Here is a 24660-nt window from a genome sequence, read left to right on the forward strand (position 1 = left end):
CGGTAATGTTTTGAACTACCAATGTGCTATGCTTGTGCTGTGTTTCACCAGTCAGTAAAATGACATCTCTGTATCTGTACACGAGCTCTGTTTTCTTGTATTCTTCTATTTATTGGTGCTAAAATTAGGGTGCGCGTTATAAACGGGTACATTAATTTTCCCCAGATTTTACAAGTAAATTTGGGGTGCGCATTATACACGGGTGCGCCTTATATTCGGGAAATTACGGTATTACATAATCTGTGGTGATCGTTTGGTGCCCAGTTTTCTCATCAATTGCAGCTGTCCATCTCGCTCTCCTCTCCAGGTCTCTCGGAATACGGTAGAACTTCAAGTCTCTCCGTCTATCTTCTCTGTTACTGCAACCAACCGCCACACACGCCTTCACCATTTTGATTGTTAATGTTAACGAGCAGAAAAACACACCATAATAGGAGGAATTTACGTAGCGGTAATGCGTAAACATGACGAGTTGACGGACAATATGGCGCGGAGGCGTGGTTGTGACGTCATGTGAGTAGGGTCTATAGTCATTAAATGAAAAGGTGATGTAACATGGTAAACATAGCCCTGTCACTGCTTTTTTAGAACATGTTACAGCCATTATATTAAGTTAATGATTATTTGCTGGAACAAAGGTTTTCAGTTTGAATATTTAATACGTTGTATATGAACAGTATTCAATTAAATATAGATTGAACATGAACATTGGAGATAATTGCATTGTTTTTATTTAACACAACATCCCAACTTCGTTGGAAATGTGGCTGTATCTTTGGCTGTACCTGTGGATGAAATATTAAAAGTTCCTGACTAAAATGTCAATGGGTATACACTGCTCTGGGTGCATTCAAGTGAATGGGAACTAGTCCCACCTTCAAAGTCGTCATCATCAATGTCATTTTTCTCATTTTTGGCCCATTTCCGCTCTCTGGAGCAATCGATGACTGACACGTGACCTTTTTATGGTTGTATAAATGTGATACAGCACAACACACCGCATTTCAAGCCTCATACACCTGTCTACAGGCTGGACAATTCCAGATGCATGGTGTCCATTTATAAAATCGCTCGTGGTGCAGCATGTTTCGCAGAGCTGTTTTTTTGCAAGTGTCCAGTCAAAATTGGATTGAATGCTTTAGTTGAATAAATTAATTGAAAGTATTAAATTTGACTTTAAAATGATGCAAGAACCCTGTCATACACCGCACGACTTCAAGACACTTTTCAGTACTTTGAAGACACCACATGGGCAAGTCATTGACGTTGCTGTGACAAATTATCCATGAGCCTTTGCGGGCGGAACAGAGCAACAATCGCCTTATGAAAAAATAGAACAACAGTCTGACTAGCAGTACCTCATGCCTCACAGCATACATGGCGGCGCAAGGAATTTAAATAACATTCAAAGTTAATTTTCTGTGCTAAATATTTCTTTAATTACTGTTATTATTTTAATGACTTGCTATTTAGTATTTAGTTTATGTGCTAATTTCAGTTTTGTAATGATACAGTCACTACATGACATTTGAGTTAATGACATGCCATTACAGTATTTTTCATTGATTGTAGAAGTGTTTGCCTGTTCTTCTGCGTTCACAAACAAAGTGCAAATTGTCCTTCACTGTTTTATGAGCACCACAATCTATAACCAACGTGTCATTTTGGTTGAGTCTTCACTTTAATATTTCACATATGAGTCGCTTTGGAGTATAAGTCCACCCCCCCCCCCCACCCCCGAACTATGGGGGGTAGTTGGGGAACTGCGGCTTCTAATCCGAAATAATACTGTAAATCATTTACATTGACTACATTTAATGTAGTCATTTTAAAAAGCGGCTGATAAGGCCACTCTCTTCTTAGAATTGGTAAATTCCTCAGTTGCTGCAAAGATTATATTGGTTATGTAACAGTTGCCTTTTTTGATATATAATTCTTTTGACACCCCAGGATATCTTAGCCCTGTGCAAAATCTGCAGCAATGAAAATGAAAGGTATCCCTCAACAAATAAAGGCAAATAAACTTCCTTCCACAATACAATATCTCTTAGTCTTATAAATGGTAAAACTCAAAATTCACAATTCAGAACTTGGATTTCCACCTTTCTATCTGACTTCCCTTCATAGTAAAGCATTTTTGTGCCAAGAAAACAACATATTTATTTGAAAGACTCCAGCATTGTGCTCTTCACATTTTTGTGCTGTGTTTCTTTCAGTGCTTCATGCCCATCAGTTCCTTCCAAGTGAATATGCCCTCAGCATGGTGTCCTGCCGACTAGGAAAAGACCCATCAGTGTATTTCATTGTCGGCACTGCCATGGTCTACCCAGAGGAGGCTGAGCCCAAGCAGGGGCGTATAATTGTCTTCCATTACACTGACGGTCAGTAGTCTTTTTCTTAAGCCTTTTATGTAAAAAATAGAAGCACAACAGAATGTTTTTCTTTTTTTCCCCCAACCTCAACGCTGTTATCTTTTCACTAAGTCCATTTTTCTATACTTTTGTCATACTACAGTTGGTTTCATTTCATTCTTATCAACTCTGTCCTTTTTCTTCACTCAGGGACACTTTGTCCTACGATGCTCTTGTTCCGCCTCTCACTAAATCATTGCTTATCACTTCTTATCAGACAAGTCCCTCACCCCTACAGCTTCCTCTTTATTTCCTTTCGTGCTGCGTCCTTGCAAAGGTGTAATTGCATACCTTGCACACTTGTACCAATGCTGCACAATTAATTGATTTGCCTATTTGTTTCTTTGATTTGAACCACTGATGTAGTTAATCTGTTTCTCACTAAGTTCTTGTAACAGCTCTTTAAAGATGGAAACTGACTGGTGTACTATCTCTTTAGGAAAGCTACAAACTGTAGCAGAAAAGGAAGTGAAAGGAGCTGTCTACTCAATGGTTGAGTTCAATGGCAAACTCTTGGCCAGTATCAATAGCACGGTAATTACTGCTTTATTTCAGACATAAATTACTTGACTATTCAGGGTCTGACCGGATTGAGTGGTGGCCCATGGCCACTATGGCATTTGTCGGCCAACCAAAACTTGATAGTAACAGAGACTGACCCAAACGGGCAAGTGCAAAATTCATTATATAAAGTATGATCAAATCAACACCATTTTGTTTAAATAAATTAAAACCCTTGCATGCCTCTTGAGCACTAATCTGTACTTAAATGTTCGATTCTGTTGTGCTAAACCAGCTACTTAACAACAAGCTCTGACTGGCTAGCTAGTTAGTGTGGCTAGAGAGCTATTCTTACGTGAGGTGAAAGTGAATGCAGCATAAGTCAATGACCATCACATCTATGGCAGCGAGTCAGTTTCCACAAGTATCATCTTCTCAAAGAGATAACAGAGTAATTTTAACAGGAACATCTATAAAATCATGCTAATTGCCAAGATATTGTGACGTCATCTTCAAGCACCTAAGCACTTTGAGCTTCATTGCACTTTTCAGAGAAGTCTAGTTGAAACCGCATTAAAGTGGAGCGTAACCAACTTTGAATAGCATATTAGCTGGCAAATTGATAAATGCCTGGAGAGAAACCATGATCACAATTTGTGGTTTGTGACAGAACAAGATCACAGGTATCTGATTGTAGTTAACTGATAACGCTGCTCTACAAGCAAAATGCTTCATGGATAAAAATAGTGAGCCTTTACTAAATTTGAGTCACTAAAAAAGAAAAATGAGGTCAAAAGTGTGAATTGGCTATAGTTTTTGAAATACAGTATCTGGCTAAAATGTTAAAATCCAAGCAGTGTTGTTTTCTTCAAAGATGACGACAACAAAAATATTTAGTCAAAGAACATTTTTTTTTAATACGATGACAAGACGAAAACTAGCTAAAATCATGTTTTGGGAGACTAAAGCATAACAAGGCTAATGCCAGTTTTTCGTCTGATGAGACGAGAACGAGACGAAAATACGCAATAATTTCTGTCACGTTCACAGAGTGTGACATTTGATGTGTAGTTAGCCTGCATCGTAGCAGTGTTAGGTTGTGTCACTCACTTGACGTGCTGCACCCCCCAACCCCCACACACACACTCAGCATTGCAGTATCCTCTCTACTCTCCTGGCACACACAGTAAGATTTTTCTTATCTTGGCCGGAGAGAATATGCAGTGTTGCTTTACCCTTTAAAGGTCTGTGCTGAGTGATCATCACACACTAAATGTGCTAACGGCGCGCTTCCTCTTAAACTCTCGAACAACCTTTTTTACATACAGTGAGTGTGTATTATCACCAAGTTGGCATTGTCCTTGTGGGAGCTACAATATGTGCTCGTCTGTCAATGTTCATTCGAAATCGTTGGAAAACTTTATTCATTTTTGGAGTAAAATTTTAAAAAATCTTATAGACGAAAACATTTTAGTAAACGTCGACTAAAACTAGACAAAATTAATCTTGCGTTTTCTTCAACGAAGACAAATACATTTTGAGATGACTATGACTAAGACAGTAAGACTCATAAGTATTATCGTCCAAAAGACTAAGACAGAAATTAAAAGGGCTATCAAAAGTCCAAGGAATTTAGGCAAAATGTATTGCATAAAACCTGGTGTTTTGGAAGTGGAGAAAATGCATTAATGTAGACAAATTTCATAAGAGGTGGCACACTTTGATATATCCATATTCAAATGTTTCAACTGGTAAAACTGATATTGCAACAACACCAATGTATTTTTGTAATAACTAACATTAAATAGCTTGAATACTGTAGCCAACAAGCACTAAAATATTTTATTTTCCAATCCATGTCACCACAGCAAGTAGTATTAAGCATTTTAAACTCTGAAACAGATAGTTTCGCAGTTTCCTTATTTATCGCAAAGCTCGAGAGGTGTTTGAACCACTTTTGGCAATCGAGAATCTGGCCAAATGTAGCTTCAAGTTGCGTTTGATCATTCTTCTAACTAGCCAAACCTATTATGTACAGTGCTGGGGAAAAAAAGTGTTTGCCCCTTCCTGGTTTCTCTGTTTTTGTTTTTCAAATTTATCACGAGGAACAGATTCATTCCATCAAACAAATTTCACACTGACACAACTGAATGATATCTAAAATGCCATTTTTAAATAATGATTTAGATTTCGGTGTGGCCTGTGAAATTGAACTCCCACTATCCCAAAACTGTGGTTAGTCACAGTTGCTTTGTAATTTTAACAAGGGGTGGCAATTACTTTTTCCATAGGTTCAAATAGGTTTATACCCCCCACACCCCTTGGTAAATGAAATCATTTAGAAACTACATATATGTATAAACCTAGGGTTGGCTATGTAGAATATTAAAATGCTAGTGATAATTATGCAAAAAAAAAAAAAAAAATCAGGGAGGGGGCAAATACTTTCTCAAAGGACTGTACAGGGACAGTCCGAAAAACCAGGATATTGCAACCAAAAGGCTGTGATTTCTGCAAGGGCATGTCAGCTAAAAGGATGGGTTGAGGGAAGTGCCTCCTCAGTCATTTTGAAGTCTTGAGTTCCAAATAGATTTATCTGATATGGATTTTCCACTGAAACTACTGGCACAGTGTGAAAGAAACCACTCTCACGCTACTGCCCTGTAATGCCACACTCTTACACACTGAGTTATAGATTTGAAACCTTTAAAGGAGCTTCAACTTCAGATCAGAAAAATTAATTTTAAAAAAATAAAGTCATGGATTTCCAATTTCTGGAACTAAGAAGGTCTAATTTGGTACAACTTTCACAGGAGGCTGAACAAATATTTTGAACACTAATCACGTTGTACTCCCACAGATAAAGTATGCACATTACCTAATTGTACATTTAAGTCAACTTGTCATTTTTGATATTGCTGAATTATACATATTAGTCCATTTATAGCAAATACCATTCTTAATTATGAATGCCTTGCAGATTGTTTTAAGGTATGCTAGAGGAATAAAATGTCTTTGAATGACCACTTTTGCATTAATTTCGCTTTGAATACAGGATTTAAATGGAAAGTTACATATCTAACTACGGTTTTATGAATCTCTGTTGGTGGCCAGAGGCTGAATGACCATCGAGCATGCGCGGTATGAGAAGCAATATCAAATATGTCAGCTGTGAGCCCAGCGTGACACCCAGAAAAGACATAAATTCCAGCAACAACCGAGGTCTGGTCTTGGGAAAGTACGTAGTCGCCCTATGTACTGTACGTAGTTGCTCTCAAAGTAGCAAATACAAAAAACTAACTAAGGCGCACCATTTTAAAAATGAATGCCTTGTTCCCTTGAAAATTCAGCCGCTACCTTAAACGCATGCCCATTTCAATGATTTGAAGGAAAAAAAAAATCCTCACCAGGTGTCTATGTTTCAGGTCCGTCTGTATGAGTGGACGGCCGAGAAAGAGCTTCGGACTGAGTGCAACCACTACAACAATATCATGGCCCTGTACCTGAAGACCAAAGGAGATTTTATCTTAGTGGGAGACCTGATGAGGTCTGTTTTGTTGCTGGCCTACAAACCCATGGAGGGCAACTTTGAAGAGGTACCACAACCCCATGAACTCTAAATGCTAGGATCTGACTTTTTTTTCCTGATTTGTTTATTCAGCCAGTGAATGATGGGATTAATTTTTTCTCAGCACAAACATTTCCAGCATCCACGTTTCGCTCTCTTTTGGCAAGCAACTCAAACTCAGATCAATTCGAGATGGTTGGATTAAAAGAATTTGCAATGAGGACTAAGCTCAGAGTTGTATGTAAGGTGCAAATAGAAACTAAAAGTTGATACATTAAACATGTAATCAATTTCCTCTAAATGACTGTTTGAGGCTTTTATACCCCTGAGACATTAATACCTGTATAAGATCCAATCACACGCACTGAAATACAAGAGATCTAAAAGCAGTTTAATTTGTTCTCCTAGTCGCATTTGAATGCAGGATTATTGATCTGTTACTTTTCTTTCGAAACAAGTTAAGGTGATACTATTATATAATTTACGCTTTAGAGGAAAAAGGTATCAAAACAGCTGTTTTGCAGTTTTTAAAAATGCAGTGCTACTACATGCAAATAATGCATTTTAGATTTATGCAGCACATGTAGTCCCAGAAAACACTTCATAGTCCTTACTCAGCCAACATTGCCTATCATGCTACATTACGTTTTAAATTGGGTGACAGCTGTTCAGTCTCTCAGTGCAGAGTTTCCCAAACCTTAGTTGCTCAAAACTCAACTTGGAAATTAGCAGTTCAGAACAGTTTGCTTTGATACATTTCAGATCAGGTAAATTCTGATTAAGCTTGTAATTCTTTAATAGCATGTGTAGTCAGCAACATAAATGGTCTGGCACCCTACCGTGCCAGCAAGATGTGTAATTTTCCAATTCATTTATTTTTTATGTCTTAACCCTTTAAGGTCTGGGCCTATTTTGTCTGATTTTGCATGCCTTTGAAGTTGCCTTTATATTTCAAAGACAGAATTGTTTACGATGGCCTGGTTTGGTCCCTTTTTTGTGACACCTTGAACTTCATGTCCAAACTGTTGTTTCCTTCACTGACCAATTATAAGTCATAATTTTGGGCCCAAAAAGACCAAAAATTCCAAAATCGTTTTGTCAAAATTTTTAATATTGATGTCCAATTGACAACCAAACATGCGTAACGAACCGTTTTGAAACTTTGTAATATTTATTCAACATGTTAGGATGAACATTCAACCAAAAAAATTTAGAATAAATAGTCTTTTATTTGACAATTCAACATAAACAACAGGTATAGCCATAGGCGTTTTTTGCATTTATACATGCTCTAGTCAAAACAGGTTATATACAGCAGACCAAACAGTGAAGAACAGTGAAAAAATATACCATCTAACACAAAAAGTGTTTAGAGGCCATCTCTTTATGAGTTTAGGTATTGCGGCCCATCACCTGATGAAAACTATGTACACACAATCAAGCTTCTTGAACACACATTTATATACACAAATTGAGAAGACTGATTGTGGGAAATATATATATATATATAACATTGGGGAAAAAAGTATTTTCAAAAATATTTACAATAAACAAGTTAAATTTTTTTCAGGCATGCCACTCCGAAAAGCAGTTTCGTCCTGGAATTAGACACAGGGCTACATCACAGCCCACACTTCCATGGGGTGTCGGTCCTCTTTCCACCCTTCCATTTTCATTTCACTTTACTTTCATTGTCACTATAAATGTACATGAAACAAAAGTCAGTATTTATGAAAATAATAAAGTATAAAATAAAAATATATACAGCAATAAATAATAATGGAAATCTATATGTATGACAATAGAAAGAATACCGTAGCTGAATATGTGCTACATCCCTAATCTTCATATAGAAAGAAGACCACAAATTATACTTTGATCTGATATGCACATCTTATTATTACATACACAAACACGCACTTATATTGCATCAAAATTAACTTTGTCTTGCAATATCAAAAGAAACTTTTACAGCATTAAAAAAAAAAAAAAAAAAAAAAAAAAAAAAAAAAGTGAGTTGGCTTACCTCTGCTCGTCGATGGCGTCACCCACGTGTTCAAATCCGTCACTATCTTCACTCGAGGACTCTTCCGAAGAAGACGATGATGACGAATTTGGACCACCCTCTTCCTCAAGTTGATCAAAAAGCACAATTGCTTGCGCTAAATTTAGTTTTCCGTTCATCCTCAAAGTCACACAAAGTCGTCGCTCGCCCCCTCGCTGCTTCAGATTCACTCCTCCCTCTCGTTCGGTGGAACCTCGCGCGGCAGTTATATTTATAAAAAAAAAAAACGCATTTTGTGCTTCCACTGTGACTTCGAAAGGGTTCGTTTGATTTGTGTTTTTTTCATGGAGCTTCCGTTTTGAAAAAGGACAAGAAATGATGGAAATATAGACATAAACAAATGATCCATGCAGCGTTTTAATGTTTTTTTTGAGAGGACAATAAAACTATAAAACTTAAATGACAATATCTCACGTTTTAGTTGGTCGATTGACTTCAAATAACGAGAGTAAACCGCAACTTCCGCACTTTAAAACGAGACCAACCAACGGCATGTGGGTGACGTAATTAAAACGCGAGGGTGCTTCAAAGACGACGTGCGCTGAGGACGCGCCGGCGCGTCCTTCGACTCTCAAGGGTTAAGGGCTGTGTTTTTTTTTTTTTTTGTTTTTTTTTTTAACATCGTGGTCTGGGGGTCAGCCTGATTTTGTTGTGGATGGCTGGTGACATGCTGGTGTTGTGGTTAGGTTCCATCTAAACCTTTCCTATTTCTATTATCTTGATTGCTTATAAAACTACCAAATACCGAATAAAGAACTACAATTCAGCATTCAGCAAATTTAAACCAGAAAGACTGATACACAGGCCTGTGGAGAGTGCTCCCTTTTCTGAGGTCAAGCGGGAATCTGATTTTCCAAAATGGCTACCTAACTATATGCTCCATCTTCAGCCAACCCACAGTGCATTTTATCATAATTGTCCATTAAGTTTCCATGTGTTGACCAGTCGTTCGTTGTGTGATCTCCGGCTAAACTCCGTGAGGTGCAATAGATATAAGAATGTGGGACTGGAAACATGAAGGTTCATAGCAGCAGTAATGGAGGCAGAAAAGAGAAAAGTTCAGAGCAGCAGTGATTTAATTCACCTCAAGTCATTCTAACTGCAGAAATTCCAAAAAGCCCTATATTAGGATATTTCTTCTTAATGCATTAGTGGGGTTTGTTTGGACCATGTTACAAATAATAAACATGATTCAGTTTTGATATACAGTAGCAATAAAAAGTGTGATCTGGCCAAAAAATGGATCAAGAATTTGTTTTTTTTTTCTCGTCATATGAGCTCGATTCTTTTCAATTTTATTTATTTTTTTACTTGGATTTTCTGTTATTATTTTCTTTTTAACTGGTAGTTTTTAAGAATCTGCAATGAATACATAGAAAAAAAACTACTGTATTTTTCGGACTATAAGTCGCACCTAAGTATAAGTCGCACCAGCCATAAAATGCCCAATGAAGAGGAAAAAAAACATATATAAGTCACAACGGAGTATAAGTCGCATTCTTGGAGGAAATTTACTTGATAAAATCCAACACATGGAACAGGTATGTCATCTTGAAAGGCAATTTAAAGTAAAAATACAATAGAGAACAACATGCTGAATAAGTGTACAGTATGATAATGTTACATGATGCATGAACAACGAAATGCGAACGTGGCCGGTATGTTAATGTAACATAGCTATTAAGAGTTATTCAGAGAACTATAGCATAAAGAACATGCAAACAAGTTAACCAAACGATCAGTGTCAGTCCAAAACACCAAAATAACATGTGAAATGATATAATAATGTGTTAATAATTTCACACATAAGTCGCTCCATAGTATAAGTCGCACCCCCAGCCAAACGATGAAAAAAACTGCAACTTACAGTCCGAAAAATACGGTAGATAATATTCAAACATTTATTTCAAATAAGAAGTAAGTTATAACAAAAAAAAAAATAGCAGCACTGAACAGGCTGCATCTTGCAAACAACACTTCTAATGGTCAATATTTGAAACTGGAGACCCAAAGTTACAGAAATACAAAGTCTACAATAAAATATTTTCAACAATGCAAACTGTTATTGAAGATAACTGAGTGAGTTATAAATAAGTTTTGTTTGTTTGTTTGTTTGTTTTTTGGGGGGTAAATATAATTGAAAAAAATAAAAGAAACTGCTCCCTCAGGGATAAGACACCCTTTTAAACACCAATTCGTTCAAATACTTCTTCAAAAACTACTGATTGACAGTGACAGTAATATTAAGATGCAGAGTCAATAATAACAAAACTGTAAACTAATTAAAGATAGATAATAGAAAACTATAAGAAATTATCTCAACTATACAGTTAATTAACAGAGTTGAGTGTGTGCACACCTTTTAGAAGGATTTGTTGATACAGCGTTTCCCATAATATATATGTGATAGTTCATGTCTATGAATGTTTACCAAAACATTTGTGTGTGACTATTCATTGTTTTGGGAGGCCAGGAGACACTAATTTTCAGCGTTTTCCCTTGAATACTAGTATTAAGCTTGCGAGCGCTCGAAAAATAAAAGGCATTTTGTATTTTAATGTATAGTAGCCTATATTCCATTTTCTTTTTGTGTGCTTAATGTTAAAGCTTACCTCTACTGGAGTGTTCATAAATTGCTTGCAAAAATAAACATTGGACTTTTGTTTGAGGGACTTTTCAAAATCTTACAAACTACACAGTTACCATCAGCACCATGTTATGTCGATTAAAAATGTAAATGTGATCAATCATAATGACCTTAAAAAAAATCACTTCGATTTCAAAATCGTCCAGCCCTATGCAATACCAACTCTACAAATGTGAGAATTTTTTTGAGTAACTGAAGAAAAGATGTTGTTATATTCTTTTTTTGTCATTTGTTTTGTTCATTTCCAAAAGAGCAGTGATTTGGAGATGCGAGCAGTCAGCCCGACAGCAAGCATATGCCTACTTATTAGATGGAAAAAAAAAAAAAAAACATAAAAAATGTACTGCAACCAAAATCATCAAAAGCAAGCAACTACCAAAAAATCTTTGCCCATGTAGCATGATAAATTGATAGCATGATAGATTCCTGTGTGTTGTTTTTGTCTTCAAAAGCCTTGAGCAAAAGGTTTTTTGAAACATCCAGTAGTGGATTTGTGCTTGAAACTTGTCACTGTAAACTGAGCTTGAAATCAGCACTTCCCTGAATTTATATTGTATATCATGAAACTGATGCTCATATTTTGCACGTTCATAGATTGCTCGGGACTTCAATCCCAACTGGATGAGTGCAGTGGAAATCCTGGACGATGACAACTTCCTTGGAGCGGAGAACGCATTTAATTTGTTCGTCTGCCAAAAGGACAGGTGAGAAGTTGAATAAGGAAGAATAATAATTTTTTAAAATCTGTTTTTTTATTTTTATTAAACCTAAATTTACATGTGGGACCCTACATATATACAGTGGGGAGAACAAGTATTTGATACATTGCCAATGGGTTTCCCCATTGTGAGTGTATCAAATACTTGTTCTCCCCACTGTAGATGGCGAAAACACTCATGTGACTTTTTGGCTCTGAGACCCCCAATTTGGCCAAGTTTCAAAATTGTCCTATATGCATGTATGGTACATCATTGGAAAGCTTAAAATCTGTATTTCCTGGGGGAAGAAAACAATTGAACAGGAGGGCATTTTTTTGACACCTTAAAAGTAGGTTTTATGATTTAAGCATCAAATGTATCTAATACATCGATATCATCCCATAATAAGCAATCCAAACAGCAACAAGCGTCGAAAAGATAATTGATAACACGCTAGTCAGTTAGCCTGCTGTGTCCATAATTCTCGCGCTAGCGTTGGACTGCAATGTATGTCTTTTTGTGGCTTTCCGGTAACTCGAGGTGCAAGCATTAGAGAGCGTAAGTAAAGACACGATTATTTTAACGAGATATTATCGCATACTTACCTTGTTTTGATCTAAAAACTCAGCGTAGCATGTATCACCGAGTGTCAAGACACAGCTGTGCATGGCCAAAGGCGGACTTTGTGGGGATTTTATGGGTGAAACACGGTAACTGCTAAAACAAGCAGCACCCGACTTTTTTCATTGTGATGTAATTTGTTTAAAAGTTTAAAATATGCGAGTAAATAATTTTTTAATTTCGTTTTTTTTTTTAAACTAGATATTAGATGTCAATTAATGATTCTAAGCTTAAAATGATGGACATTCTGAATAATAAATATAATTACCTTCTTTTTATGGCTGGGTTGAAACAAAAGCGGTTGCGCAGTGTCTGTAAACGGGGGTCTCCAGGGTAAAACAGACGAATTAAAAATAGTTTGGGGGCATAATGCGCCATGAAACTGCTAAGGCAGCTAAAAGAGATATTGTTTTATCAAACACAACAGTTGTTTTGGCTTAAAAACACAAGTTGTTTTTAAAGAGGGGTGCAAGAGCAGAAACTGCATTTTCAGCCTTGTGTGTGTTTTCTGCTATATAAATATTACTTCCCAAAAATCAGAACGTCAAGTAAAAATTTGCCAATTTAAAAGATAAAACCAACACATTTTATTGAGCCATTACACGCAAATTGGCATCTCTCAAGCAGTTCCTTGTAGTAACTTTGCTGATTACAATTTTTCAGATTTTTATAATTTCGATCTTATTAAAACCACAACCTTAGAACTAGGGATGTCCCAATTGCATATTTTTGCACTCGAGTCTGAGTCACGTGATTTTGAGAATCTGTTGACACAGAGTCCGAATCAGATACCGAAAAAAGTTTTTTTGTTTGTTTTTATTTTAACAAAAGTTCCAAACCTGTTACAGTACTGTACTTCTTACAGTGCTTCCTTTTCCGCTTTTTCCGGGAGTGCGGCGGAGTATAAAACATATATTTTTGTCCTTTGGCAATGCCATTGTATTTTTGTATTATTTTGTTACTTTTTAGCCTGTAAAAAAAACAACAACAAAAAAAACGTAAATTAGGCCTGAACGATATGGAAAAAACTATCATTGAGATTTTTTTTTTTTTTGGGGGGGGGGGGGGGGGGGTTGCAATATATTGTGACATTAAAACTAGAAGAATTTTCACCAGATAACTTGAATAGCTCTGTTTGGGATAGTCCTGAACGATATTGGAAAGAAAATTAACATTGCGATTTAGGCTCCACACTTACTTTTTGAATTGGTTGCACTGGTGCGCCTAACCATTTTTTAAGGTGCATCAGAACAAAATGTTGGCGCGCCCACATTTTTCATTGCATCACTTTTAACGTCATACTTTTAATCACTCTCCTTAACATTCATATGCGTTACTCCACTCAAATTCACTCAAACTTTGGCTCACGCTGACGAGAACAGCCTCTCACTTACACAATAAATGAGTTGGTTCTATAGATAGACCGATTATCGGCACCGATATTTGGACATTTGACGTATGTCGGTATCGGCCTTTTTTTCTAATCCAACCGGCCAAAATACGCCGTGACGCCAAGTTTTACTTCGAGACATCAAATTCAGAAGCTTGGTTCTGAAAGTTGAACATTACACAAGTGCTGTGATTATTCTGTGAAGAATTATTTGACTCATGCCACCACTTGTTAGCTATCTTATACCTCAGGCCACAGCACTTAATCTTATTGACCTTTTATTTTTGTAATACTTCTCTTGCCGCTGCTCTCTCCACTACTCCTCACCTGGTTATCCATTTCCGCTGCTATTTTCTGACCTTTACAAAAGCCTCTCATAGCTCTGGTCCTGGTGTTTGTCTTGAGATTAATCAATTGCCTCGACACATTTCAAGACGGTCCACTTTATTTCTTTTGATGTCTTTTCAAATCCCTTCAGTGGAATTCCCAGTTTTCCATTTGCCCCTTTTTCATTATGTCTGTCCTGTAACAAGTCAGAGTATGACAACCCATTCTTTCTGCCAGTGCGGCCACCACAGACGAGGAGAGGCAGCACCTACAGGAAGTGGGACTCTTCCACCTCGGAGAATTTGTTAATGTCTTCTGCCACGGGTCGCTGGTATTGCAGAACTTGGGAGAAAGTTCCACACCCACCCAAGGATCTGTTCTCTTTGGCACAGTCAATGGCATGATTGGTAAGCACAGTCACACAAATATCAATCTGTTTACGTATTTTGTGTTCAACAATTGCACCCAGGATGCCTGATAATTGTCTTAAAGAAGCCTTTAAAAAAATATTTTGAAAACTTAAGAATGTCCCCAATAGCTTTAGCTAACAGCTGAAAGATAAACCTAACTTTAGATTTTTCATCAGCGTGTCTCTTCAACAGCTTTCGTCTGAGAGGAAATGAGAACCATCTCTGTACACTTGAGTAAAAATGCCGCCATTATATTTTGTGAAGAAAAATCTTCCTGTTAGCCTTATCGTCCCTGAAAACTGTTGAGACTGTGATGTATCTGGTGCTCTTCGGAAAGGGCGAAGGCCAACAAGTACACGCAAACTGAAGTAAACTTTCCATGTTTACTTGCTCAGAGGGAGATATCGTAAGATCTAGACAAGATTGAACTGTTTCCAGTGTCTGTCGCTTCATATAGTACTTTATTTATTTATTTATTTTACTTTTTTCCCCTCAACTGATTGACTACTATCCTGAAAGAAAAATGTAAAGCATTTAAAGGACTCGTCAAGCATAACTTTCGATCCTTGAAGTTCGATCCTTGAATAGAGATAAATATCCTTCTACTTTAACCGGTACACTAATGTCAGCATTACTATTCAAGGACAGTATGTGTACAATTTGAGAATAGAAGTCTAAGCAATGTGTTATGTACAGTGTAGGGACATTATACAAGCATGTTGCAAGTCTGACCGTAAAGAATCTTCTTGAGTAGAGCACCTTTGTGGCGCCTCCGCCAACCAGTATGGGGTCAGATTAGTCTCATAAGTACTCGTACATACATTGTGGGATTCGTAAACACATAGCACGCGAAACACACACACATTGTGGGATTCGTACACACATAGCATGCGAACCACACGCAATTGTGGGATTCGTACACACATAGCACGCGAACCACACACATTGTGGGATTCGTAAACACATAGCACGCGAAACACACACACATCGTGGGATTCGTAAACACATAGCACGCGAAACACAAACACATTCACCAAATGTGTGTGTGAATTGTTTTACGCGCATTTGCAACGTGCTTCCAATTACAAATTCCCACTTACGAATGTGTGGATCGTTTTGATACCCGTCATGCGCAACTGAGAAGAACACATGCATTTTTTTAACTGGAGCCCGTCTTCAGCCAATCAGACGTCTTCTTCTTAAACAGCCAATCACAAGGGCTGGGCTGTTTCGTTACGTCCCTGCTGTGCGCCTTCAAGTCCGGTGTACTGAGTGACAAGTGACAAATGGGGAGCTTTTGTAAAAGTAGGAGCCCCGTTTTTGACAGCTCAACTCGACCGCGGGGACTATCGATGCAAGGTGTCCCGTCGAACAAATGTAGCGTACGTGTAGCATACGTTTAACGGTTTTGCCTTTCTCTGTCATTGACAGCTGAAGACGTCCCATCCATTTTGAGTGGGAGGACCTCCCATGCACTTCAAATGTATTGGATGTCAACTGGTGAAAAACTCATTGAACCGCTCAGCAGAGGGATGATGAGAGCAAGATTAGATGTCTAATACTGTACTATATGTGGCACATTTTTAACAGGCTTTTTTTCCGCTAAATAAATCTTTTTAAGATTACTTTCTCCATTTCAAGCCTATTTGAAAGTCATACTTGGGAAAATTCAGACTTCTTAATGTATGATTGTGATGTCTATGCTTAAACCAATTTAAGACCATTTTAAAAGGAAAAAAATAGACATTATAAGCCTGTTAAAAATGCTACCTACAGTGACAGTATTTAAAGGATGGTAGTCTATTACGGATATAAAAAAATATATTTTTTGAAAGACTTGGAGCAACAGAGCTTTCTTGCCAAATGAATCACATTTGATACACTTAGGATTTAGAACTCTTTCCTCAAAAAAAAAAAAAAAAAAAAATGGATGCAAGTCAACTCATGCATCTGCATGTTCCATGAGAAAAACAGGATTTAACAAGGAAAATAGATATTAGAGCGCTTATTACACATTTTTCTTTACAAATTTGGAAAAAAAAAGGTTTAAGACCTTATTTTTCACATTTTGTGATTCTCTGACAATTGCTTCATATTGCAGGCATTAAGGGGTTAAGACCTGCCACATGAATTTTACTACCTTTTTAAACACTTTTTTTTATTGCGACAAACCTAATAAGTGATCAATGATGGCAAGAGAGGATAAAGCGCAGCAGCAAATCCTCAGATCTGTTCTTTGGATGCCTTTGAAAGTAAATAGTGACATTGAGAGCAATCAGGAGTTCAATTATGTGAGGTGAGGAGACCAAGTAAGTTTTGAGACATTTTTTAAATTTAAATAGACATCTCAGACTCCCAGCCTGTAGGAGGGCACAGGCTAGATCTCCTCGAGCCTTCAGAACTTCGGGAAGGTGGGTCTGGTTGTGCCTGAGATCTCCATTGGCCATATACTCTTCCGCAAACTGAAATGGCATTTTAGGCATTCTGTTACATATCAGTGCTAAACAACAACAGCAGCAAAGTTTTACTGCAGAGACTCCGAAATCTTAAAATCATTACCTTTAATGTGAAAACCCCACAGCTACTGTTGTTCTGCTGCTTGTTATGGGCCACAGTTTTGGTAGTCCAAGTTTCTATTTGGAACTCACGGCCCGCCAACCTCAAGAAGTTCCTAATTATTGTTTTATAAGCAAAACAATGAAGATGAACATTGAACTATTAACTTCCATATTAACATAATACTAGGAATTTAAACTTTCTGAAGCGGTTACCTCCAATTCCGCAAGATTTTGCTCATATTTGTCCTCGTCACTCAAGGGATCGTTGATCACCAGTGTTCTCTTAGAAATGTGGACAATCTATAAAAGGTTAGTTCCTTTGTGTAATTCTGCACAATGACAGATTTATGTAGTTAACTTACTAATGAAATTTAACTTCTGTATGGCATCAGCTAAATTAATAGCTATATATAATACATTCCAGAATCGGTAGGTCTTAAGAAAATATAAGAAACCCACTAACCACTAAAATCCAATGAGCGCATACAGGACAGGACAGGACAAATACACTTTTTTTTTCAACAGGGAATTTCCTCTGAAGAACATACAATACCAAATTATTGTTATTTTGGGTTACTGGCGTTAAAATAATATAGCTAAATATTGGCATGAAATGGATTACCTTTCTAACAGGCTGAAATTTTCCCAAAAGCAGACTCCCAGCTACCACAGCAGAGAGTTGGTGAATGGGCTCCTGTTAAAAAAAGGGGTAACAACATTACAACTATACTCCGGCAAAAAATAAATGCATTGAGAAAAACTATATCCAGCACTTGGCTGCTGCCTTTCAATGAGGATATGCATGTATGCATCAAATACTTGCATAGCAAAATAAAAAAATTGGCAAAAGGCAAGAATCTTTGTTATTTGCTAAACACTTATTGCTCCCACTGACTTCATCAGACAGCCAGCCGTTGCCTTTTAGCGTATGAAAAGATGTGTCATATAATTTATACGGTCCAACGACAGCCTCCACCTTGCCTTGATCCTCTGCAGCCCACAGTAATTTAACTGAAAACACAACATTGTTAAATCAAAAAAGTTATTATTTACGGCACTTGACCAGATGACCATCCGGTCAAAATTATCTACTGAATAGGCCAAACCACCAAACAAATCCTGTCGGTCGTTCACCAATTTTGTAAGAGCTGTACGAAGTAGAAGGGTACAATTAGATATACATTTTAGAACACCAACAACAACTTGCCGTTTTATGTTTGCTATTTGTCCTCTCATCCAGCCCATTCGTCTTAGGATGATATGCAGCTGTAACACTCCTTTCAATGCACAGGAGGCACAAAGGTTATCGTTGAGCTGAAAAATTGATACATTGTAAATAAATCCAATTAAAAAAATAAAAAATAAATAAAAAAGGGGGAAAACAACAATGCCAAAATCCCACTGTGAAAATAATTTAATGCATTCAGATACCTAATTGACAAATTCTCTTCCTTGGTCGGACAGGATTCTTTGGGGGCATCTGTGTCTATAAACAATTGAGCAGATACGTTATGCCACTTCTGATGCTGTTTTGTTTTTTAAAGGAAAGGCCTCAACACACTTGGAAAAATAATCGGTGGCAGTAAGAATGTACTGAAAGCCATCCTTGGTTTTTGGGAGAGGCCCAGTCAGGTCTATCCCAACCAACTCCCAAACAGCAGACACCTGTGAAAGGCAAATCCAATATTGAACATATCTCTTACAGCTATTCCTACAAAATCTGAAGAGCACCATGTTTTATCTTTGAAGTTTTTAACTTAATCTGGGTAGATGGCTCCCACCTTGATATGAAGGGAACACATAAAAACCTAATTTTCACGCATGTCCAAATATTAAATACATGCGTGACATTAGACAAAGCTGTTTCCAATTTTTCACGCATGTAATAAAAACCAGAAATACATTTCTTTATTTGATTACACACGGTCAGTATGAAAATATACCTTAATGCTTTGTAATGGCTGTGTCACACACAGCCAAAGAGTTACCAGTCCTCTGACATCCGTCGCATTCAGAGACCTTAAAACAAATCGTCATGAGAAACGGGTCAGGTTAATAAGATCTGAAATAGCTCACCAAAATTAGTTAGTGACAAAATGCAGAAATAAACCATCACATACCCATCAGTCAATGTCCACCGTCATGCCATCCCAATAATTTCTGGAGTACATTGAGGATCTGGTTTTAACAGTGCCTGTGTGTGCACCAATTGAAGCCGAGTGTACTTCATTAAACAGTGATCGTGCTTCTCTTTGGGACTGGATCACATATAAACACAAATACACACAAATAACAATTATATAGCTGTATACACACACACACACACACACACACACACACACACACACACATATATATATATTATAAATAACAGCAACATCACAAATACTTTGCCTACTCACCCTTCAGTTTGAGCTTCTGCATATATCTTCTTAAAGCACATTTCTGAGATTCACTATAAATTAGGGAATTCACCCCTAGACATAAAATTGAAAATCTCCTGGAACCTCTTCTCCATGTTGTACACCAACTGTAAAGCACATGCACAGAAAGACAAATTTGAAAAATGACTTCCAAATACTTTATACATACACTCCCGAAAACAATGATTAGCAGTTAAGCTTTTTTGAAAAATTTTAATATATATAGGACTTAGCCTTCTCAAAATATAATGGCTTAATTGGGTCACTAGCCATATGGTTAATTTCTGTATGATTTCAAGCACGAAACTCCATTAAAACCCAGGTGACCCAAATGTTTAATGCTTATATCATACAATGCTAACTTCCGTACGCTGTTAACCGGCTATAATGTAAAAAAATCTCTCTTGAACAATAACCGAATCGCCATTAAAACTTTGGCGACCAACATGTTTACTGCTTAGACGTTAACTTCATTAGGCTTTTGTCTTGCAATATCATCAATATTCCAATTCAGTCTTTCGTGTATATGTATTTGCTTACAGAGGTTAGCGGACAAAACGCACTATACAATGAATATACTTTAGAAATATTACTCCCTTCCAACGACAACAATAGAAGCAAGGAAGCTAGTGTTTACTCCTTATCATGAGACGTTAACTTCGTTACGCTTTCGTCTTGCAATATGAACAATATTCCAATTAAGTATTTCGTGTATATGTAATTGCTTACATAGGTTAGTGGTCAAAAGGCACTATAAAAAGAAAATACTTTAGAAATTTACTTACCCGCACGACAACCGCATGAACTGCGTTGTAGTCTAAAAGGAATCTCCAGCCGGACTTGAAGGCGCACAGCAGTGACGTAACGAAACAGCCCAGCCCTTGTGATTGGCTGTTTAAGAAGAAGACGTCTGATTGGCTGAAGACGGGCTCCAGTTAAAAAAATGCATGTGTTCTTCTCAGTTGCGCATGACGGGTATCAAAACGATCCACACATTCGTAAGTGGGAATTTGTATTCGTAAGTGGGAATTTGTAATTGGAAGCACGTTACAAATGCGCGTAAAACAATTCACACACACATTTGGTGAATGTGTTTGTGTTTCGCGTGCTATGTGTTTACGAATCCCACGATGTGTGTGTGTTTCGCGTGCTATGTGTTTACGAATCCCACAATGTGTGTGGTTCGCGTGCTATGTGTGTACGAATCCCACGATGTGTGTGTGTTTCGCGTGCTATGTGTTTACGAATCCCACAATGTGTGTACGAATCCCACAATGTGTGTGTGTTTCGCATGCTATGTGTTTATGAATCCCACAATGTGTGTACGAGTACTTATGAGACTAATCTGACCCCATAAACCAGAGGCACTTAATACCACGTAGTGTACTGTTATTTTAGATGAACACATGAATAGTCTGTATGCAATATCAGGGACCTCACAAATTGTCAGGAGGGTTGTCTTCCAACTCAGTCTCATGGTGGTCATAAGTTTTATGTGTTTTAATTGGGGCTGTCAAAAGATTAAAATTTTTAATGAAATTAATCACAGCTTAAAAATTAATTGTAATTAATTGCAATTCAAACCATCTCTAAAATATGCCATATTTTTCTGTAAATTATTGTTGGAATGGAAAGATAGGACATAAGACGGATATATACATTCAACATACTGTACATAAGTACTGTATTTGTTTATTACAACAATAAATCCATAAGATGGCATTAACATTATTAACATTAATCTTTTCATTTTAAAAAAAATTGTAAAAATTTCAATCAAAATATAAACTAGTAGCTCGCCATTGTTGACATCGCCAAGCGGTGACATCACATGGTCTCCCAGCCGTTCTTCGACACTGTCTTTAACTACGTAAGGTAGTGATTGAAATACACCACAAGGTGTCAATGGTGAGTTTTAAATTACGTAGAAATCAAGCCAATGAGTGTGTTTTGTCCCTCAACTGACGCTGTAGTTCCCTTTTTACTGGGTCCATCGTATTTCACGGTCATTTGAGTGCTGGCTTCACAACGTACGAGACCTCGGATAGTTTGTATATTGTGACTAAATATTAGAGCTGGGAATCTTTGGGCACCTAACGATTCGATTACGATTACGATTCAGAGGCTCCGATTCGATTATAAAACGATTATTGATGCACCCCACTCCCTTTTTTTAAATTTGTTTTGTACATTAGTTCCAAAATTGTTCAAAAATCCTCTCAGGCTAAACCAAACTACTATTTCAGTATCAAGTTAACATATAGCAGTAAACAAATATACAAAAATAACAGTAAATAAAAAACTCCAGTCCCCATTCTATATCAGCAGCTTTAAACTACTTTCAATTAATTTAATGTTGTGAATCAACCGTTAAAGTTGTTAAAATTGCTCCTGTTATTCCATAATTTCTCTTTTGTCTACTTTCAACATGTAAAAGTTTTAAAACTATTTTAAAGATAGATTCAAGTCAATATTTTACCGATTTCGGAGTATTTTAGATAAAAAGTTAATTAGGTTCGCTTGGAAGGTTCGCAACAACAGCCTTGCAGGGAAGTGTACTGCTTTAAGATGGCGGCCGTTACTAACGCCCGCATCTAGTTTTTAGTAGATGTGCTGGTAACGATACCGAAGCTATAATGCATCTAGTCCTATATAAATGATATCTACCGTAACATAATGTGGCTTGTAGCAGCTTTTCGGCAGCAGTCAGGTATGTTTTTTTTTTGTTTTTTTTTTAATCTCGTGGCATGAGTTGAGCTAGAGCCGTGAGTTGAGCATTGGCGTTACCCGAGGGGCCGGGTAATGAGAAGCATGATGTTTAGCTACTCTCGCTCCGTCCCTAATTGCGTACCAAAGACCGCGCAGCGCGCTGAGTGTGTCGTACTTCTGCTTTACTTGGCATATTTCAATAATCGGAATTTGGATGTTTGTGAATCGTTCTCGATTCTTCCACGGCCGAATCGCGAATAATCTAAGAATCGGAAATTTTGCACACCTCTACTAAATATTGCCATCCAGTGTATTTGTTGAGCTAAACGAAATGTTTGAATAGAGATTGACCAAAGTCTGAGTAAGTTTTATGTGTATTTTGCATTGCATGCTATTTTGATTGGGAATGCCAGTTCTCTTTGCATTGTTTAACTGTGTAAGAATAGGGCCTCATTAATACAGATTGAAGTGCTTTTCTTTTTGTGAACATTTTTATTTTTTTATTTTTTTGAGGGATAGGAATATTATTTTTGTTGTGCTTTCACTAAATGATACTTAGGTTTGTTGTGAAGGAGTTGCAAAGCTTATGCCAATGAACAGCTTGGTCTTATGAATGCCTGTGTCCACTTGCCTTTCTCTGCCTCTTAGCTCTCAATGTGCAAAAAACGGCGTCATTGTAATCTGTTTGAGGCAATGCATGAACGGGTCATTCCGCGTATGCGTTGAATGCGTCAAATATTTTAACGTGACTAATTTTTTAAAAAATTAATTACCGCCCGTTAATGCGATACATTTGACAGCACTAGTTTTAATACAGATAATGTTCCCCAGTGTTTCAGAATAATGCAGAAGTTAGCAAACTTGTGTTTTATCCAGCGCTCAGAGAAGCACGTACTACACTCTCATAGGCTTGCAACTGTAAAATTTAACAGGAAATCCCAATGAATTATTAAATGTTGTGAAATAATGTTACTTTTCACTCTGCACAAAGTAGTTTTGGCATACAAGCATGAAACTTGCATTATGGGAAACGCCATCCGACTAATGATTCGTTCACTTATTTATCATGAAAAGTGTTTGCGTTCTATTACACGACCGGCTCTGACAAGGTTTTTCCCTACCTGCGTGAAAAGTCATTCTATTGTTTAATACTCTGAATGGGGATATTGTACTTTCACTGACACATGGTACTCTTAATTTCCTTCTCCTAAATACTGCATGTGTTCTTTCCTTTTTCTTGAATGTGGGCGTTAGGACTGGTGACCTCACTGTCTGAGGTTTGGTACAGCCTTCTCTCGGACCTTCAGACCCGCCTCAACAAAGTCATCAAGAGTGTGGGCAAGATAGAACACAGCTTATATCCTTTGTTGTGCAGGCATGTGTATGCTTGCCATCTGTTTAAAATAAAGGATGCAGCACAGAAACACAGTGCCTACACTCTTCTCAAGACTGGAGCTCTGTGTGTTTGCTCTGTGATATTAAAAATGTCTTTCATTTAAATTTCAAGACAACAAAAATACAGATTATTATTATTTAATATGTACATACAGGAGTATTGTACAGCCGCAATGTAACAGCAGAGCCGGTGATTAGAATGGCCATAATAGACCACTTTAACTGAAAATCATCAGTCCTCTTTACAGTATAGTTTGTCACATTTATAGGATGCTTTTAAGTAAACCTGAGATGAAGCAAGCGTTATTTATACCGTACGTACCATCTTCAGACAGAGCGGCCGCCTTGTATTGATTATCCTTGACTTTACTGCACCTGGAGGTCCTTCCACACGGAGCGAAAGACTGATCAGGCCACAGGATTTATTGACGGCGATCTGATTGAGAGTTTCCTGGATCTAGGTAGAGCCAAGATGCAGGAGGTTGTCAGTACGCTACAGGTAGGCAAGATCATCTTCCTCTATCTTCAAAAAAACATTTATTCAGACACTGACTCACCAAAATATCAGTCCCTTACATCTTTTGGAATTGACAGACATTATCATGTGAACGCTTTACTGTTCTTGGCCACATATTTAAGGCAACTTTAGTGTCCAGATGGCCAACAGCAGTCTTCCCCAAATGGCGGCCCTACATACAGTATAGTCACACATACATATACATATTCACGGTAATAGATTGTTGCTTTATTGGTTTTATAACATCGCACTTGATCCGACACCATCAATGTGCAAAAAAGCAATAATTTGACCGCGATGTCGAAGAAGCTCATGAAAGCTGGCGTCCTAAGTATCTAATCAGATAGCTGTCATGTCAGCTTTGCACTGCTTATGCCTGAAGGGACTATAATATTGCTTGGTATCTAGTAGTAGTGGGAA

General features: G+C 37.4%; 1 protein-coding gene and 2 long non-coding RNA genes across 10 annotated transcripts in view; 2 read left to right on the forward strand and 1 right to left on the reverse strand.

Moving 5' to 3' along the window:
• ddb1 (damage-specific DNA binding protein 1) overlaps positions 1-24660 on the forward strand; it is an 86767-nt gene that overhangs the window by 56324 nt on the left and 5783 nt on the right. The window contains exons 20-26 of the mRNA XM_057833603.1: positions 2217-2381; positions 2851-2945; positions 6338-6508; positions 11787-11896; positions 14466-14635; positions 23583-23685; positions 24099-24222. Of these exons, the coding sequence (XP_057689586.1) occupies positions 2217-2381; positions 2851-2945; positions 6338-6508; positions 11787-11896; positions 14466-14635; positions 23583-23685; positions 24099-24222 (938 nt within the window). The remainder of the gene's footprint in view (positions 1-2216; positions 2382-2850; positions 2946-6337; positions 6509-11786; positions 11897-14465; positions 14636-23582; positions 23686-24098; positions 24223-24660) is intronic.
• LOC130914478 (uncharacterized) lies at positions 15440-18399 on the forward strand. Its single transcript, XR_009062936.1, has 2 exons — positions 15440-15997; positions 16070-18399. It is a non-coding gene; the product is annotated as an uncharacterized LOC130914478 (long non-coding RNA).
• Positions 15896-20935, reverse strand: LOC130914462 (uncharacterized). Of its 8 annotated transcripts, XR_009062932.1 has the most exons (12): positions 20405-20930; positions 19599-19726; positions 19317-19454; positions 19140-19215; positions 18758-18861; positions 18628-18682; positions 18092-18510; positions 17819-17890; positions 17660-17731; positions 17410-17496; positions 17198-17309; positions 15897-17100 (listed from the first exon to the last, which is right to left on the reverse strand). It is a non-coding gene; the product is annotated as an uncharacterized LOC130914462 (long non-coding RNA). The 8 variants fall into 8 exon arrangements; XR_009062934.1 differs by lacking the exon at positions 17660-17731 and having other exon boundaries at positions 20405-20929; XR_009062931.1 differs by having other exon boundaries at positions 15898-17100; positions 17410-17525; positions 17819-18510; positions 20405-20933.

This window comes from Corythoichthys intestinalis, chromosome 1, assembly GCF_030265065.1.
Source record: "Corythoichthys intestinalis isolate RoL2023-P3 chromosome 1, ASM3026506v1, whole genome shotgun sequence".
Taxonomy (NCBI): Eukaryota; Metazoa; Chordata; class Actinopteri; order Syngnathiformes; family Syngnathidae; genus Corythoichthys; species Corythoichthys intestinalis.